Below are 18290 nucleotides of genomic sequence, written 5' to 3'. Positions count from 1 at the left end.
GGAAGCTCAAGCTTGTGCGTCAATGGACCTTCAACAGGACAATGATCCCAAGCCTACCTCAGTTTCCACCAAGGCTTGGTTGCAGACGTCCTGGAAGAGTCTACAGTGGCCTCACAGTCACCTGACTTGAACCCCATAGAAAATCTCTGGTGGGATTTGAAGGCGGCGCAAACCCAGGAATATTACTGAACTGGAGGCCATTGCTCATGAGGAACGGGCTAAAGATTTCTCAGAAATGCTGCCAGAAGCTGCTGTCTGCTTATACATCTCGTTTGCAGCAGCTCATAACAGCAAAAGGTTGTTCTACTAAGTACTAAAGATGCTGCCATGAAGGGGTTGAATCATTTTGAGACTGCAGAAATCATTAAAAGTTGCATTTTCAGCTGAGTTTGGGGAAACCACGTGAAACATTTGTTGTGTTGAGCTATTTCAATTACTTTGGCCAGCAGCCATATCACCCTGTAGCCCAAGACTGGTTCCCACTGACGCTAAGCAGGGTTGAGCCTGGTCAGTACCTGGATGGGAGACTCCTGGGAAAACCAGGTTGCTGTTGGAAGAGGTGTTAGAGAAATTCTGTGTGTCCTAACACCCCAGTGTAGTGATGGGGACACCATACTGTCAAAGAGCACTGTCCTTCGGATGAGACGTTAAACCGAGGTCCTGACTCTCTGTGGTCACAAAAAAATCCCAGGATGTCTTTCGAAAGAGTAGGGGTGTAACCCCGCCCTCCTACGTACTTCCGCTCAATTTTCATTTTCCTTCAGTACTACGTCTGGGATTGTGGTGTATTCTTCGGTTTTCTCCGGTAAATTTTTTACCGGTCCAATCAGCGAACAGAGGGAGTGGCTGAGAACGATGACGTTGATGTTCTGCGCTAGTTTGAGTCGTCATACGTCACGACCAGACATCAGCGATTGGTTATGGCAGATCCAGAGTGGCACTGGGCAGATCCAATAGTTTTAAACTTCAACAGAGGACCCGCCTACAAGGAAGTTAACGCGCGTCAATGGAGCGAGGACAGACTCTCTGTACAAATGAAATGTACAAGAGTCTGGTGGGACCAGGCTAGTGTAACCCCGGCATCCTGGCCAAATTTGCCCAGTGTCCTCTGTCCATCATGGCCTCCTCATCATCCCTATATATACACTGAATGGCTTCATCACTGTCTCCTCTCCACCAGTAAGCTGGTGTGTGGTGGGCGTTCTGGCACAAAATGGCTGCCGTCGCATCATCCAGGTGGAGCTGCACATTGCTGGTGGTTGAGGAGATTCCCCCTTCTATATATAGCGCTTTGAGTGCTGAGAAAAGCGCTATATAAATGTAATGAATTATTATTATTTTGTTTGCAAACAGCAAAAGGTCTGTCAATTTTACCAATAAACCTGATTTGCAATGGGGGTTGAATAATTTTGATTACAACAGTATTGCATGGCTGTCTCTGTATTTTAGCTGTGCTGTACTGTAGGGCAGTGTGTCATGTTGAAACTCAAGCTCGTCTGTGTGATCTCTGCCATGTGCTTCAGTACGAGTGTGTCAGATCTCTGGCGAACTCTAAGGGCCTTTTCCTCCCGCACACCCTCTAATTTAGTTATACTGGAGTTATTTAGGGTAAACACACTCGTATCCACAGCCATGCTTAAGGCCTTTGCTGTATGTGTGTTAAAGGACTGTATGTGTCCAGATGTAAGTGTGTGTGTGTGTGTGTGTGTTTGGTGAGGTCATGAATGTTAACAGCACTTTCCATGAATAAGCTACGAAATAGGGCTCCTGTTTTTTGTGCTATTTGAACGAACGGTCGTACTTGAAGGGATAGTTCAACCAAAAATGAAAATTTTGTCATTAATTACCCTCATACAGTCAATTTATTTGATACAATTTGTTGCATTAGCCCTGTTTCGTAGTAATACACAATAAAACATCCAATAACACCTTCGTTATATAACTGCCTTACATTATGAGAGATTCATGCAACAGGCAGAGCTGAACTGAAAGTGTAAAAAAACGAATGACATTTAAGCTTACCGCAAATCAAGTTTACTGAACTAAAACTTTTTTTATACAAAATATATAATTTACCAAATAATTTAGACTCTATGGGTCAGATTTACTAAGGGCAACAGGGCAAATTAGCATGAGAGCCCAATCCCATAAAAGCACAGCTTTACCGAGTGTAAAGTTCTGTGCGTGATCTACAGACGACGAGCAAATTAAAGAACAGATTAATTTCCATAATGACCAGCACAATCCACCAAGAGCAGCGCAAATTAGCCTCTGTTTTAAGACATGCTGTTTTTGGTCGGTAAATAATGGCGCAAATACCAGTAAATTGACTAGATTCCTTAGTAAATCACATTGCATGATTCATTTAAAGCCGCTCCTCCCATAAATACTGAATCTGAAAGGGAAACTCCTACAAATGCATATGCAATAAAGTCAGCCGCTAAAATAACCCTGTCCACGCCTTTTCAGTGCCCATTTTTCAATGAGTCTTTAGTAAATCCTGCCAAAAGAGGGTTTGCGCTGGCGAAAGATGTTAGTAAATCTGGTCCTAAAATTGCTAGAAAATAAAAGCCTTGTGTCTAAGTTGAGTTCCAAATCTGAAGTTGATACCACAAAAATTGGGTAACGCTTCCTTTTACAGTCCTGTTACCCATGTACATACTATGTACTTATTATAGTAATTACAATTACTGGGTAATAACTAGGTACTAACCCTGAACCTACCCCTAAACCCATGTACTTAACTTATATTAGCCAGTACTTTCTAGGTAAGTACGCTGTAAGTACATGTAAGTACTGTACTGTAAAAGGAAGCGTCACCAAAAATTGTGCCTGCTAAAAGGTTTTAAAGTTTCGTTTCCATGGTTAACTCGATGTGCAATTTCACAATGGTTGATGAATTTTGAGTGTTTAAACTTTCGAATGATAGAATTGACTGTTAGATTGATAGATTTATTAGGCTACTTCAAATGGATGTTTTTTTTTACTGTCTTCTGAGGGTTTCTTAGACTAGTTGGTTACAAAATTTCTCTTTAAACTAGGGCTGCACGATTTACCTCTTGTCCAACAAAAGACAACATTTAATAATGCTTTTACTCCAAACTCACTTCATGACGACAGCTGAGCTCCTCCTCCTGTGAGATGACGCGCTTCTTACACAGAATAAGGCAGTCGTGTGTTTATTAGTCGTGTTTAATCAATCAGAGCGTTTCAATCTTCTGTTTATTCAGATACAGCGATGGGGATTTCCTGGAATGATGTGTGTTATCGTACTTCTGCGCGGGTCATATTTGGCGTGTGTGTGTGAGACGCCCTCTGGTGTTCAGATGGATGTGTGTGTGTGTGTGTGTGTGTGTGTGTGTGTGTGTGTGTGTGTGTGTGTGTGTGTGTGTGTGTGTGTGTGTGTGTGTGTGTGTGAGATGCCCTCTGGTGTTCAGATGGATGTGTGTGTGTGTCTGATTAGCCGCTGCACTGACAAACTGCGCATAAAAATAATCTACTTTAAACTTTATGGAAATTCATTGTGGAAATCCCTAGTTTTTGTTAATAATAACTTTGGTTTAATGTCACTTTTATTCGTATTACTTTAATCTTGCTTTATTTTTTTTTGCAGTCACCGTTCCAAAACCGGGTCCTACACCTTCCTCGTCCTCAAACCCCAAACCGCCCCGGCGCACCATGCCGTCTCCGTACCGGCTGCCGACTCCTCTTCCTCAGCTCCCTGTGAGGAAGGGCATCAGGGGCCGGCGGCCCAAAAGCGAGACCATCGCGCTTCTGAAAGCTCTGGCCGCCTCCACCTCGGCCCAGGACACAGAAGACCCAGGAGCTGCCACGCCCCAAACCACACCCATCTCCCAGCATCCCCTGCGCCCGTACAAGAAGAGGGGACCAAAACCAGGCAGCAAGGTAGCATTAAATGAGTTCTGTGTGTATTTACGAAAGGACTGTCACGTGAGATAATGTTGTGGTAGTGGTGCAACGGATCACAAAATTCACGGTTCGCATTTTTACATTTATGCATTTGGCAGATGCTTTTATCCAAAGCAACTTGCATTGCATTACAAGGTACACATTTTACATTCTTATCAGTTCTTGCTTGCCCTGTTTTGAGCCACAGATCGGATAATTTTTCGCATTAGCAAAAAAAAAAAAATATATATATATATATTAGTGCTGTCAAACGATTAAAATATGTAATCGCGATTAATCGCATTAATGTCATAGTTAACTCGCAATTAATCGCACATTTTTATCTATTCTAAATGTCTCTTGATTTCTTTTTGTCCCATTATTTTTTTCTCATTTTAATGCTCTTATCAACATGGAAAAGTGGATTGGCTTGCTTTGTGTAAATATTTTTTATTGAAAACAACATTGACATATACTGTGTTCAATTTCACACTAAAACATTATCACTTGGAGCAAATAATCTCTCACACAATGTAACACTGTCCATCAATAAAAGAGAGAAAGAAATACTGACGAGGTCCTGATTTTGATGAGGGGGCGGAGAATTCGCATCAGCTGTGTGTGTGTGTGTGTGTGTGCGTGTGTGTGCTTGGCCATCAAGTGGTATTTCAGACTGGACGTGCTGCGATGATGATAGCTCAGTTCACAACGACAAAACACACAGATCACTTTGGTCTTGTCAATGGAACCATTTGGCAACTTTTTAGAAGTAAACTTTCCATTCAGAATCTTACTGGCATCCATTTCGACGTCTCGCGCTCGTCATCCACTCAAAACGTAACGTTAACCAACTATTTGGCCGGCTCGCAAGCCCAAACAAGTGTGTGCGGCGTCATGCCTGTTGTTGTTTCCGGTCTAGCTAGATCCGCTTGCGCTTTGGTCGACGAAGCAACAAAATGTCCTTGCGCGGCGCAAGCCATTGAAATGAATGGGTTTCATAGCGCAGCGCCGCGCATGACGCGTCCTGTTGCAAAAGCATGTGAAAAAAACTACAACATTTGCTAGGCCAAAAAGACCGTTAATCGCGCGATAAAAAAATTGACGCCATTAAAATGGGTTTGCGTTAACGCCGTTAATAACGCGTTTAACTGACAGCCCTAAAATATATATATATATAGACTATATATATATGGGGGGTGGTAACTTTGCTTTTTATAAATAACTTAAACCTCACTTGAAGTTCTTCAATAACACCAAAAACTACTAGTGTACCTGATAAAGTTCAAACATTATTAAAAACAAGTGACCAGTCAGTAATCAAATAAGAACAAATACACAAATTACAGGCAAAGATGAATACTAAATAACAAAGTTACAAAGTCTAACATTAGTATTCAGGTACAGAAATTAATAATTAAGCCTAAATTTAAAATAGCACTATTTGTTCACTGTACTAATTAAATATAGTTTCATCTTTGTTAAAGCTGTATGTTGTTGTTTTATTAACATTAATGTCACAGGAAACAGTAGGAATATTAGGTGTGTGCTGTAGAAAACAGTATAGAATACTTGCCGAGACGGGTATTTAGACATCATGTTGTGTTCATGTGTCTGTTCAAGGGCAAGGAAACGCGAAAGAGGAATCAATTCGGTGTTCGAGTGCTATCTAAAACGCACCTCTATTTTGGCCTCTTCTTCCGCGTTTAAAATTTGTGAATGTGTAAATTGGCAATACAAAACACGCCCAAATTATTAACTTTCACTCTATGATGGTTAAATTTAGCAGTTAATCTGCAAATCACATGCCTGCCGAACCGTGGGGCAGCTGGTCCGTACTGGTCAACTGCGATCCATTGCAACGCTATGTTGTGGAGGGTGTCATTCTGTGAAATACTGAAGTTTATCATGTGTTTCTGTTTCTCAGAGGAAGTCCAGACTCCTTCAGAGCTCCATGTCTATATCAGCCAGCTCAGACTCCAGGGTTCCCATGACTCGCATGCCCAGTGATGGACTCTCTTCTCTGGGATCCCCGTCATCTGTGGTGTCTACTGGTATCAAATACAACTTCTAATATCCCGTATGCTGCCACACAGAGGAACATCTGACGCCTGATCTGTATAATTAGATTACATATCCACAACAATCAAAGTATATAACTACAATAATTATACTACATAGCCACGATGATTGGATTATATTAAATAGACTATATAAATAAAGTATATGCTGCCACACAGAGGAAGATCTGACGTCTGATCTGTATAATTAGATTACATATCCACAATAATCTAACTATATAACTACAATAATTATACTACATAGCCACGATGATCAGATTATACTAAATAGACTATATAACTAAAGTATATGCTGCCACACAGAGGAACATCTGACGTCTGATCTGTATAATTAGATTACATATCCACAATAATCTAACTATATAACTACAATAATTATACTACATAGCCACGATGATCAGATTATACCAAATAGACTATATAACTAAAGTATATGCTGCCACAGAGAGGAAAATCTGACGTCTGATCTGTATAATTAGATTACATATCCACAATAATCTAACTATATAACTACAATAATTATACTACATACCCACGATGATCAGATTATACTAAAGATTATATAACTTAAGTATATGCTGTCACACAGAGGAACATCTGACGTCTGATCTGTATAATTAGATTACATATCCACAACAATCAAAGTATATAACTACAATAATTATACTACATAGCCACAATGATCGGATTATACTAAATAGACTATATAACTAAAGTATATGCTGCCACACAGAGGAACATCTGACGTCTGATCTGTATAATTAGATTACATATCCACAACAATCAAAGTAGGATATAACTACAATAAGTATACTACATAGCCACGATGATCGGATTATACTAAATAGACTATATAACTAAAGTATATGCTGCCACAGAGAGGAGCATCTGATGTCTAATCTGTATATTTAGATTACATATCCACAATAATCAAACTATATAACTACAATAGTTATACTACATAGCCACGATGATCAGATTATACTAAAGATTATATAACTAAAGTATATGCTGTCACACAGAGGAACATCTGACGTCTGATCTGTATAATTAGATTAGATATCCACAACAATCAAAGTATATAACTACAATAATTATACTACATAGCCACGATGATTGGATTATATTAAATAGACTATATAACTAAAGTATATGCTGCCACACAGAGGAAGATCTGACGTCTGATCTGTATAATTAGATTACATATCCACAATAATCTAACTATATAACTACAATAATTATACTACATAGCCACGATGATCAGATTATACTAAATAGACTATATAACTAAAGTATATGCTGCCACACAGAGGAACATCTGACGTCTGATCTGTATAATTAGATTACATATCCACAATAATCTAACTATATAACTACAATAATTATACTACATAGCCATGATGATCAGATTATACTAAAGATTATATAACTTAAGTATATGCTGTCACACAGAGGAACATCTGACGTCTGATCTGTATAATTTGATTACATATCCACAACAATCAAAGTATATAACTACAATAATTATACTACATAGCCACAATGATCGGATTATACTAAATAGACTATATAACTAAAGTATATGCTGCCACACAGAGGAACATCTGACGTCTGATCTGTATAATTAGATTACATATCCACAACAATCAAAGTAGGATATAACTACAATAAGTATACTACATAGCCACGATGATCGGATTATATTAAATAGACTATATAACTAAAGTATATGCTGCCACACAGAGGAACATCTGACGTCTGATCTGTATAATTAGATTACATATCCACAATAATCTAACTATATAACTGCAATAATTATACTACATGGCCACGATGATCAGATTATACTAAAGATTATATAACTAAAGTGTATGCTGCCACACAGAGAAACATCTGACGTCTGATCTGTATAATTAGATTACATATCCACAACAATCAAAGTATATAACTACAATAATTATACTACATAGCCACGATGATTGGATTATATTAAATAGACTATATAACTAAAGTATATGCTGCCACACAGAGGAAGATCTGACGTCTGATCTGTATAATTAGATTACATATCCACAATAATCTAACTATATAACTACAATAATTATACTACATAGCCACGATGATCAGATTATACTAAATAGACTATATAACTAAAGTATATGCTGCCACACAGAGGAACATCTGACGTCTGATCTGTATAATTAGATTACATATCCACAATAATCTAACTATATAACTACAATAATTATACTACATAGCCATGATGATCAGATTATACTAAAGATTATATAACTTAAGTATATGCTGTCACACAGAGGAACATCTGACGTCTGATCTGTATAATTTGATTACATATCCACAACAATCAAAGTATATAACTACAATAATTATACTACATAGCCACAATGATCGGATTATACTAAATAGACTATATAACTAAAGTATATGCTGCCACACAGAGGAACATCTGACGTCTGATCTGTATAATTAGATTACATATCCACAACAATCAAAGTAGGATATAACTACAATAAGTATACTACATAGCCACGATGATCGGATTATATTAAATAGACTATATAACTAAAGTATATGCTGCCACACAGAGGAACATCTGACGTCTGATCTGTATAATTAGATTACATATCCACAATAATCTAACTATATAACTGCAATAATTATACTACATGGCCACGATGATCAGATTATACTAAAGATTATATAACTAAAGTGTATGCTGCCACACAGAGAAACATCTGACGTCTGATCTGTATAATTAGATTACATATCCACAACAATCAAAGTATATAACTACAATAATTATACTACATAGCCACGATGATCGGATTATACTAAATAGACTATATAACTAAAGTATATGCTGTCACACAGAGAAACATCTGACGTCTGCTCTGTATATTTAGATTACATATCCACAATAATCCAACTGTATAACTACAGTAATTATACTACATAGCCACGATGATCAGATTATACTAAATAGACTATAACTAAAGTATATGCTGCCCCACAGAAGAACATCTGACGTCTGATCTGTATATTTAGATTACATATCCACAATAATCCAACTATATAACTACAATAATTATACTACATAGCCACGATGATCAGATTATACTAAATAGACTATAACTAAAGTATATGCTGCCACACAGAAGAACATCTGACGTCTGATCTGTATATTTAGATTACATATCCACAATAATCAAACTATATAACTACAATAATTATAATACATAGCCACGATGATCGGATTATACTAAAGATTATATAACTAAAGTATATGCTGCCACACAGAGGAACATCTGACGTCTGATCTGTATAATTAGATTACATATCCACAATAATCTAACTATATAACTACAATAATTATAATACATAGCCACGATGATCGGATTATACTAAAGATTATATAACTAAAGTATATGCTGCCACACAGAGGAACATCTGACGTCTGATCTGTATATTTAGATTACATATCCACAATAATCTAACTATATAACTACAATAATTATAATACATCGCCACGATGATCAGATTATACTAAATAGACTATATAGCTAAAGTTTATGCTGCCACACAGAAGAACATCTGACGTCTGATCTGTATATTTAGATTACATATCCACAATAATCCAACTATATAATTATAATACATAGCCACGATGATCAGATTATACTAAATAGACTATATATAGCTAAAGTATATGCTGCCACACAGAAGAAAATCTGACGTCTGATCTGTTTAGATTACATATCCACAATAATCAAACTATATAACTACAATAATTATAATACATAGCCACGATGATCAGATTATACTAAATAGATTATATAGCTAAAGTGTATGCTGCCACACAGAGGAGCATCTGACGTCGGATCTGTATATTTAGATTACATATCCACAATAATCAAACTATATAACTACAATAATTATACTACATAGCCACAATGATCGGATTATACTAAATAGACTATATAGCTAAAGTGTATGCTGCCACACAGAAGAACATCTGACGTCTGATCTGTATATTTAGATTACATATCCACAATAATCAAACTATATAACTACAATATTTATACTACATAACCACGATGATCGGATTATACTAAATAGACTATGTAACTAAAGTAATCAGACTACAAAACCACAGTGAGCAGAACATATGACCATAATAATCAGATTATAACCATAATAAGTAGGCCATATACAGTAACTGCAGTAATCAGACTGTAACCATTTTAATTATCAGACCATACAACCATAATAATCAAACTATATATCCACTGTGATCAGACTATATAACTACAGTAATCAGACTACATAACCATATTGTAAATAGATTATATACTGGAACTGCAGTAATTAGTGACCACAATTGTCAGACCATACAACCATAACAATCAGACTATAATAAGCACTATGATCAGACTAGATAACCTCAATAATCAGGCTATATATCCACTGTGATCAGACTAAATAACTACAGTAATCAGACTACATAGCCACAATAGTCAGACTATATACCCACAATGATCAGATTATATTACCTAGGCTAACTGACTATATATCCACTATAATCAGATTAGCCTATATAACCATGACTATATACAGTAACTGCAGTAATCAGACTGTAACCACTATTAACAGACCATATGATCATTTATACATTATATTGAAGATCATATATAGTAGTTTAATGTAGGACTGACACTAAAACTCACATCAGTAATTTTTAACTATCCACGATACATATTGTCACTATCCACGATGCATATTGATGCATTTTTGTATTGCGATATTTTGTGACACGATATATTGTTACACCCCTAGTTTTAACCAGATTAACCATATGGTGTCAACAATGTGGATGATGAGGTTAATGTCCTGTCCGTGTCCATCAGTGTGTGTGTACGTGAAGAAGCACGGGAACTGCGGGCCGCATCTGGACCGTAAGCAGGTTCAGAGACTGCCGGATCACTTCGGGCCCGAGGCGGTGAATCTGGTTCTGCAGAAGACAGTTCAGGCCTGTCTGGATTGTGCGTACCAACCCAAAGTGCTTCTGGGATGCCTTCAGAGCCAAGGGGGCGGAGGAGAGGTGGTCAGAGGTATAGTCTTCAGAGTTCAGAAACAGTAACAATAGCCGCGTTTCTATTACATATTTGCGCAAAAGTATTGCGTTATTTTCTTATGGTACGTTTAACACCACAACGTTATGCTTAAAACGGAGAAGTTTTCGCGTACAGACGACACCGTTGTCAAAACGATCCCCATTCACACGGATCCGCAAAAACGACTAAAAACCCTGTGCTCTGCTGCCTGGCCAGTAGATGGCGATGAAACACTATAGACCGAACATGTGCATGACGTCATCGTCTTCAGAGATTCACGGTTTTGTTGTTTACACGGGACCGTTTTCAAAAACTTGCACTTTGAAACCCGTTTTCAAAACTTTGCGTTTTCGGGCAAACCAAAACGCCGTTGTCGTGTATAATGTCGTGTTTTTATTTGAAAACGGTGTCGTGTAAATAGCCCCTAAATGTCGATAAAAAACTATTGCGAAATGACCGCGTTTCCATTAACCGATGTTATGCGACTAAAACTTCTCGCGATAAGTCATTCCAACAATCATGGCAACGGATGTTGGTAGGTTTATGTATATCCCAGCCACCGCACTAGACATTATTATTATTGGAAGGAGACGTATGTGTGTATCCAAGCATTAATGGCAAGGAAATCCTCTTACACTGAGAGCGGCTCATATGAGGAGTTTCTGGGTGATTCTCCCTCATTTCTGCTTCAAGCTCTTCATCAATTGTGGCTTTTCTTTGTTGTTTAGAATCCAGAATTCCAGTAATACTTTTGTGTTTTATGAGTTTAATAAAGAACTCTGTCTCGTCTTCTGTCCAAACACACGCGCGTCATCTATGTCAGGTGACTGTAAATGAGAAATAACCGTTTCCATTGCAGTTTTGCGAAATATTCCTTTTTCGAATTGCCTGAAAAAGCACCTAATGTGAGCGTAAAAACTTTTTTGCGATATATGGGAGTTTTTTGTGAAATTGAGGTGTTTCCATTGGGCGAATTTTCAATTTTCAATTTCAATTTGCGCAATTTGAAGGGTAATGGAAACGCGGCTACAGATATAGAGAATAACTCCGACTGGATGGACTTGTTCATGCTCAAACAGCAGCATTACACACTAAAGAATAGAGCTGGGTATCGAGTTCGATACTTTTTAGGCACTGACTATCATCGAATATCAAAAAATGTCTTGTCGTTCGGTACCAAATTTCGATACCTGAGGGGCTCATCTTGTCAATGTCAGTGAAACGATAAGCATGCAGCATGTGTGATGTGCACAAATCAAGATGCATCAAGGAAAAAGTTGTATTAGTATATTGGGTTTAAGCCTAATTTATTTACATATTTGTAAGGTAGTCCTACTTTTTTCTTTGTATTAATTGTGTTTTGTGAGGTTCGTGTGTTTGTACTGTGTATATGTGGGCCTTTTTAACCAAAGACAAATTTCTATCACTGGTTGATAGATAATAAAGTTTTTTGAATTTGAATTTGAAAAACACGAGTTTACGCCGGCCGGATGGCCGTGATATGAATTGACAGAGACACGCAGAACATGCAGGATATTTAAATAGTCCTTTTGTATTAGTTTAATATTCTCACTTTGACAACATTTAATTTGAGAGAAACCATCACATCATCACAGAAGAAGGTCTACACGGCAACCCGTCAGAATAAAAGTCTGCTTTAACTTAAAGAAACTGCAATAGAAATATATGTAGTATAATACTCTTACTATGATAATGTACTACTACTACTACTACTAATAATAATAATAATACAATTATTATTAAAACAAATTGTCTTCCATGTTATAATTTTAACAGTAAACCTCTGTTGTGTAGCACTTGTTTGCCCAAAAATTAAAGGGCTTGTTTAATTTTCATTTAAATTAAAAGATAAACTGTTTTATGCCTTCGTTTGATTACCAGAAAAGTTTAAATACACAACAAAGAATAGAAAAATAAATAATAATAATTCATAGGCCCTTATTATTAAATTAATAAAAAAAAAAAAAATTATGAATTAAATGTATTAGATATGTTTTTGATTAAACCATTAAAATAAGATATAGACAAAATAAAACGCAAATCACAGAACTGGGTTAAAAAAAGGAATTTGAAAAAAAAAACATTAAGAATGTAATTTTTGTTAAACTTAATAAATTGCTGCTAAATTGAACAATTTTCATGATTTCAATTAATTACACATGCTTTTTGAATATTAAAGTTTAATATAACCATAAAAAACTAAATAAAAAAAACGGAATCCATAAAAATTAAAACGGGAAAAACGTAATTAACTCACAATAAACTCGGTGTCTAAAGTGTGCTTATCTTTAAGGTTGGCTGCATTAACAATTTAGCTTTCTTGTTTTTGAATTGCTTTCTTTCTGATTTTAAAGCACTCCCAGTCATGACGTACTGTTGTGTGTGTGTGTGTGTGTGTGTGTGTGTGTTGTGTGTGTGTGTGTGTCTAGTCCGGACAGATGGTGGGACGCGGTTGGTGAAGCTGCCGTCAGCGTCCAGCGCCGGGTGTGTATTACGCTTCCTGGAACTGGTGTGTCGACACCTGCAGTGTGATAATCTGTTCAGCAGTCAACCGTTCAGTCCACACCACAACTATGAGCGCGCCAAATCAGGTACATCACCTCTGCATCCTTGTCTGATCACATGATCCGGCACTCAAGGTGCTGTATGTAACTTTTACACTCCATAAAGCATAAAAATACCATAATATGTTTGCTGAAACATGCTGAGTTCACACACTCGTTTCTCTGAAAAACACTTCTACACCCTTCGCAGGGAGTTTGATTGACAGGCGATTTGACCAATCATAATCCGCCATTTTTGTCCGACAGAGCAGTCAGGAGAGTTAGTAGATTAACGTTGGAGGATTGAACTTGAAAAACGGTGTACTGACGTCTTTCCGCAGCTAAAACAACATTCCTTCTGATGTTCATTCATGTTTATTTGATGCTATAAATGAACTAGGAGGAAGAGATGATCGGATCACGAGCGACTTTAACTGAGCGATCTGTCAGACACATTAAAGAGACACAAAACGCTGTTTATTGTTTAAATTTCTTTAAAAAATTACCAAATTTGAAAGTTGAGACTTTGTTTCATATCAAAAGTAAGCTGGTCTGTCCTGTCTGAGTGTGTTGTCAGTGTCCTCTTCACTCCGCGATGTGTGTTTCACTGCGTGAGAACATGGTGTGTGTGAGAGAGGCGTGGCTTGTCGGACATAGCAACAGTAACTAAAGGGGGCGGGTCTTTGCGAACGGTCATTTGGCAAATCTCAAACTGGCAACCCGTGTGAGCGTCGAGTCTGAAACCACGATCTCATATATTTTTAATTTGGACTGCAGTACCTATTTCTACCACTAGCTGTCATTCTTACAGACTGCACCTTTAAAGGAATCATTCTCCCAAATAAACTCTTCATTTACTCACGGTCAAGTTGCTCCAAACCGGTTTGATTTAAAGTCTTCCATCAAATACTAAAGGAGATGTTCGGAGAATGTGCGAGCTGCTCTTTACAGTCGGTGTGGGTTGTGGCCGTGTGTGTCGAGCTGATACTTTTATGGGGGTTTTAGAGCCTAAAATTATTTCAAGAGCGTCTGACAATCAGTGTTGTTGTCATTGTTAACTAAAACTAAAACTACTAAAATATTTATTTTTTTATAAAATATAAATATTGGATGGAAAAAATATTAGAGATTTATCAGACATTAAAAAGCGAATAATAATGATGAGCACGTAACAAAGTTACTAACATTAAAAGTGAAAATATAAAAATAAAAGCTTATTTAAAATAACAAATATTGGAATAGTATATGAATAATACTAAAAACTAATAAAAATGACAAAAGCACATAACAAAATTATAAAAATTAAAATGAAAACTGAAAATATAAATTCATATAAATTACATCAAAATAAACTAAATGTATAAAATAAAAGTTAAAATAGTTCAATTGTAAATTAGTTTTAAATATTAACAATTAATAATAGAATAGTATATACATAATATTAAAAACTAATAAAAATGACAAAAGCACAAAATAAAATTACTAAAACTTAAACTGAGATTACAATGAAAAAAATTAAATAAATAAAAGCTCATTTAAAATATTAATACATATTATGGCATACAATACTAAAATGCTGCTTCGAAACCATTTTGTCTTGGTTTCGATGCAGTGCTGAAATTTCATTTTGTGTGTGTGTGCAGTTCAATGGTCGTGTGTGTGTGTGTGTGTGCAGTTCAATTGTCGTGTGTGTGTGTGTGCAGTGCTCAGTTGTGATGTGTGTGTGTGTGTGTGTGTGTGTGTGTGCAGTGCTCAGTTGTGATGTGTGTGTGTGTGTGTGTGTGTGTGTGTGTGTGTGTGTGTGTGTGTGTGTGTGTGTGTGTGTGTGTGTGTGTGTGTGTGTGTGTGCAGTTCAATGGTCGTGTGTGTGTGTGTGTGTGCAGTGCTCAGTTGTGATATGTGTGTGCAGGTAAATGGTCATGTTGTGTGTGCAGCTCTGAATTGTGATATGTTGTGCAGCTCTGAGTTGTGATGTGTGTGTGTGTGTGTGTGTGCAGTGAAGGAGGAGCTTCTGTCGGACGGGCAGTCTCTGATCAGGGCAGTGAAGAGGATCTCCAGAGAGTCTCCACCGTACTGCGCTCCTCTCTCCCCGAAACTCCTCCACACAGACACACACCCCTCAGAAGGTACAGCACTTCACACACACACACACACACACACACACACACCCCTCAGAAGGTACAGCACTTCACACACACACACACACCCCTCAGAAGGTACAGCACTTCACACACACACACACCCCTCAGAAGGTACAGCACTTCACACACACACACACCCCTCAGAAGGTACAGCACTTCACACACACACACACACCCCTCAGAAGGTACAGCACTTCACACACACACACACCCCTCAGAAGGTACAGCACTTCACACACACACACACACACACACACACACACACACACACACACCCCTCAGAAGGTACAGCTTTTCACACACACCCCTCAGAAGGTACAGCACTACACACACACACACACACACACACACCCCTCAGAAGGTACAGCACTTCACACACACACACACACACACACACACCCCTCAGAAGGTACAGCACTTCACACACACACACACCCCTCAGAAGGTACAGCACTTCACACACACACACACACCCCTCAGAAGGTACAGCACTTCACACACACACACACACACACACACACACACACACGCACACACACGCACACACACACACACACACACACACACACCCCTCAGAAGGTACAGCTTTTCACACACACCCCTCAGAAGGTACAGCACTTCACACACACACACACACACACACACACACACACACACACACACACACACGCACACACACACACACACACACACACACACCCCTCAGAAGGTACAGCACTTCACACACACACACACACACACACACACACACACACACACACACACACACCCCTCAGAAGGTACAGAACTTCACACACACACACACACACCCCTAAGAAGGAACAGCACTTCACACACACACACACACACCCCTCAGAAGGTACAGCACTTCACACACACACACACACACACACACACACCCCTCAGAAGGTACAGAACTTCACACACACACACACACACACCCCTCAGAAGGAACAGCACTTCACACACACACACACTAACAAAAACAAAATTGCAGGAATACATACAGAAATTTTACAAAAAACACATTGACAAAAAAAAAACAGAGTAAAAAACAGGTAAAGAAAGACCTTCTAATGTGTAATATGTGCTTTGGGGGTGTGGAGTGTTTGAGGTATTCAGTAATTTCACCTCTTTTCCCCTTTCTCTCGTCACCTCACTCTCGATCCTCCAATCAACAACAATCATAATATAGATAGTGTCTCTAAAACCTTCGAAAGGCGGACAAATTCAAAATGAAGATTAATCACCATCAACACTGCATAAAGTTGATTGATTGCAATTTTAATTTGGTGATAGCTCTGTATTCAATAGTTTGTTGAAAAATGAATTTCTATTGATTTATGAGGTGTGCGTGTGTGTGTGCGTGTGTGCGTGCGTGTGTGTGTGTGTGTGTGTGTGTGTGTGTGTGTGTGTGTGTGTGTGTGTGTGTGCAGCCGAGACTCATCCTCCAGAGGAGAACGGGTTACTGAAGGAGCAGCGCTTCATGGACTCCGCCTCCAACTCCATGACGCCCCGCCCACAAACCCTGAGAAGCACCTCCGAATACCAATCAGCACCCAGCAGCCCGTATTACCATGGCAACAGGCCCCCTCTACGGCGACAGGCCTCCAACCCGCCCCCACACACACACACACACAGGCGCGTGGAGGGTGAGCGTTTCTGTGTGTGAAGCTGTCAGACTCTTTCATTTGTTCTGAATCTTCTGATCCAGGGTTTGCTAAAGTTGATGAAAAGCAAATAATTAATGACATCATTTTATCAGTCATTTATCATCAAAATGTAAATAATCCTAATTATATATATATATATTTAATTATATAAATAACATGTTGTAAATAATTGGTTAAACCATAAAAATGTAAATAATTCTAATTATATAAATGAAAAAATTAAAAAAATAAAATTATTGTATAATAATTATTAGTAAAATCATAAAAATGCAAATAAATCAGATTAGATAAATAATAAAAAAATCTAATTATATAAATAATTATTGTAAATAATAATTAGTAAAATCATACATCTAAATGATAATCGTATAAATAAAAAATATATAATATATATATATATGAATAACAAATATTGTAAATAATTAAATCATAATTTTTTTTAAATAATTCCAATTGTATAATAAAATTATTGTAACTATAATTATTGTAAAATAATTAAATCATAAAAAATGTAAATAATTCCAATTATATAATACAAATATTGTAACTATAATTATTGTAAAATAATTAAAACATAAAAAATTTAAATAATTCCAATTATATAATACAATTATTGTAACTATAATTATTGTAAAATGTATATAAATAAAATATTTTCTTTATATTTTCAATAAAGAATCTAATTATATAAATAATTATTGTAAATATGATGATATTTCAGTTATATCGCCATCAAACTGTTAATTTCATAAGAACAAATCCTGTGTTTTGTGGCATGAGGCTTTAAGGCCGT

The 18290-nt window shown here is 37.2% G+C and overlaps 1 protein-coding gene across 2 annotated transcripts in view; it reads left to right on the top strand.

Annotated features, from left to right (window-relative positions):
- The window catches only part of LOC130083775 (polycomb protein SCMH1-like), a 41916-nt gene that overhangs the window by 19866 nt on the left and 3760 nt on the right, over nt 1-18290 (top strand). For both annotated transcript variants that reach the window (XM_056248781.1, XM_056248780.1), the window contains exons 8-13: nt 3614-3906; nt 5834-5960; nt 10913-11116; nt 13570-13731; nt 15681-15809; nt 17261-17476. In XM_056248781.1, coding sequence (XP_056104756.1) covers nt 3614-3906; nt 5834-5960; nt 10913-11116; nt 13570-13731; nt 15681-15809; nt 17261-17476 — 1131 coding nt within the window. The remainder of the gene's footprint in view (nt 1-3613; nt 3907-5833; nt 5961-10912; nt 11117-13569; nt 13732-15680; nt 15810-17260; nt 17477-18290) is intronic.

This window comes from Rhinichthys klamathensis, unplaced genomic scaffold, assembly GCF_029890125.1.
Source record: "Rhinichthys klamathensis goyatoka isolate OS25496 unplaced genomic scaffold, OSU_Roscu_1.1 h1tg000058l_1, whole genome shotgun sequence".
Classification (NCBI taxonomy): Eukaryota; Metazoa; Chordata; class Actinopteri; order Cypriniformes; family Leuciscidae; genus Rhinichthys; species Rhinichthys klamathensis.
Note: the sequence above shows the minus strand (reverse complement) of the source record. Positions and strands in the feature narration are given on the sequence as shown.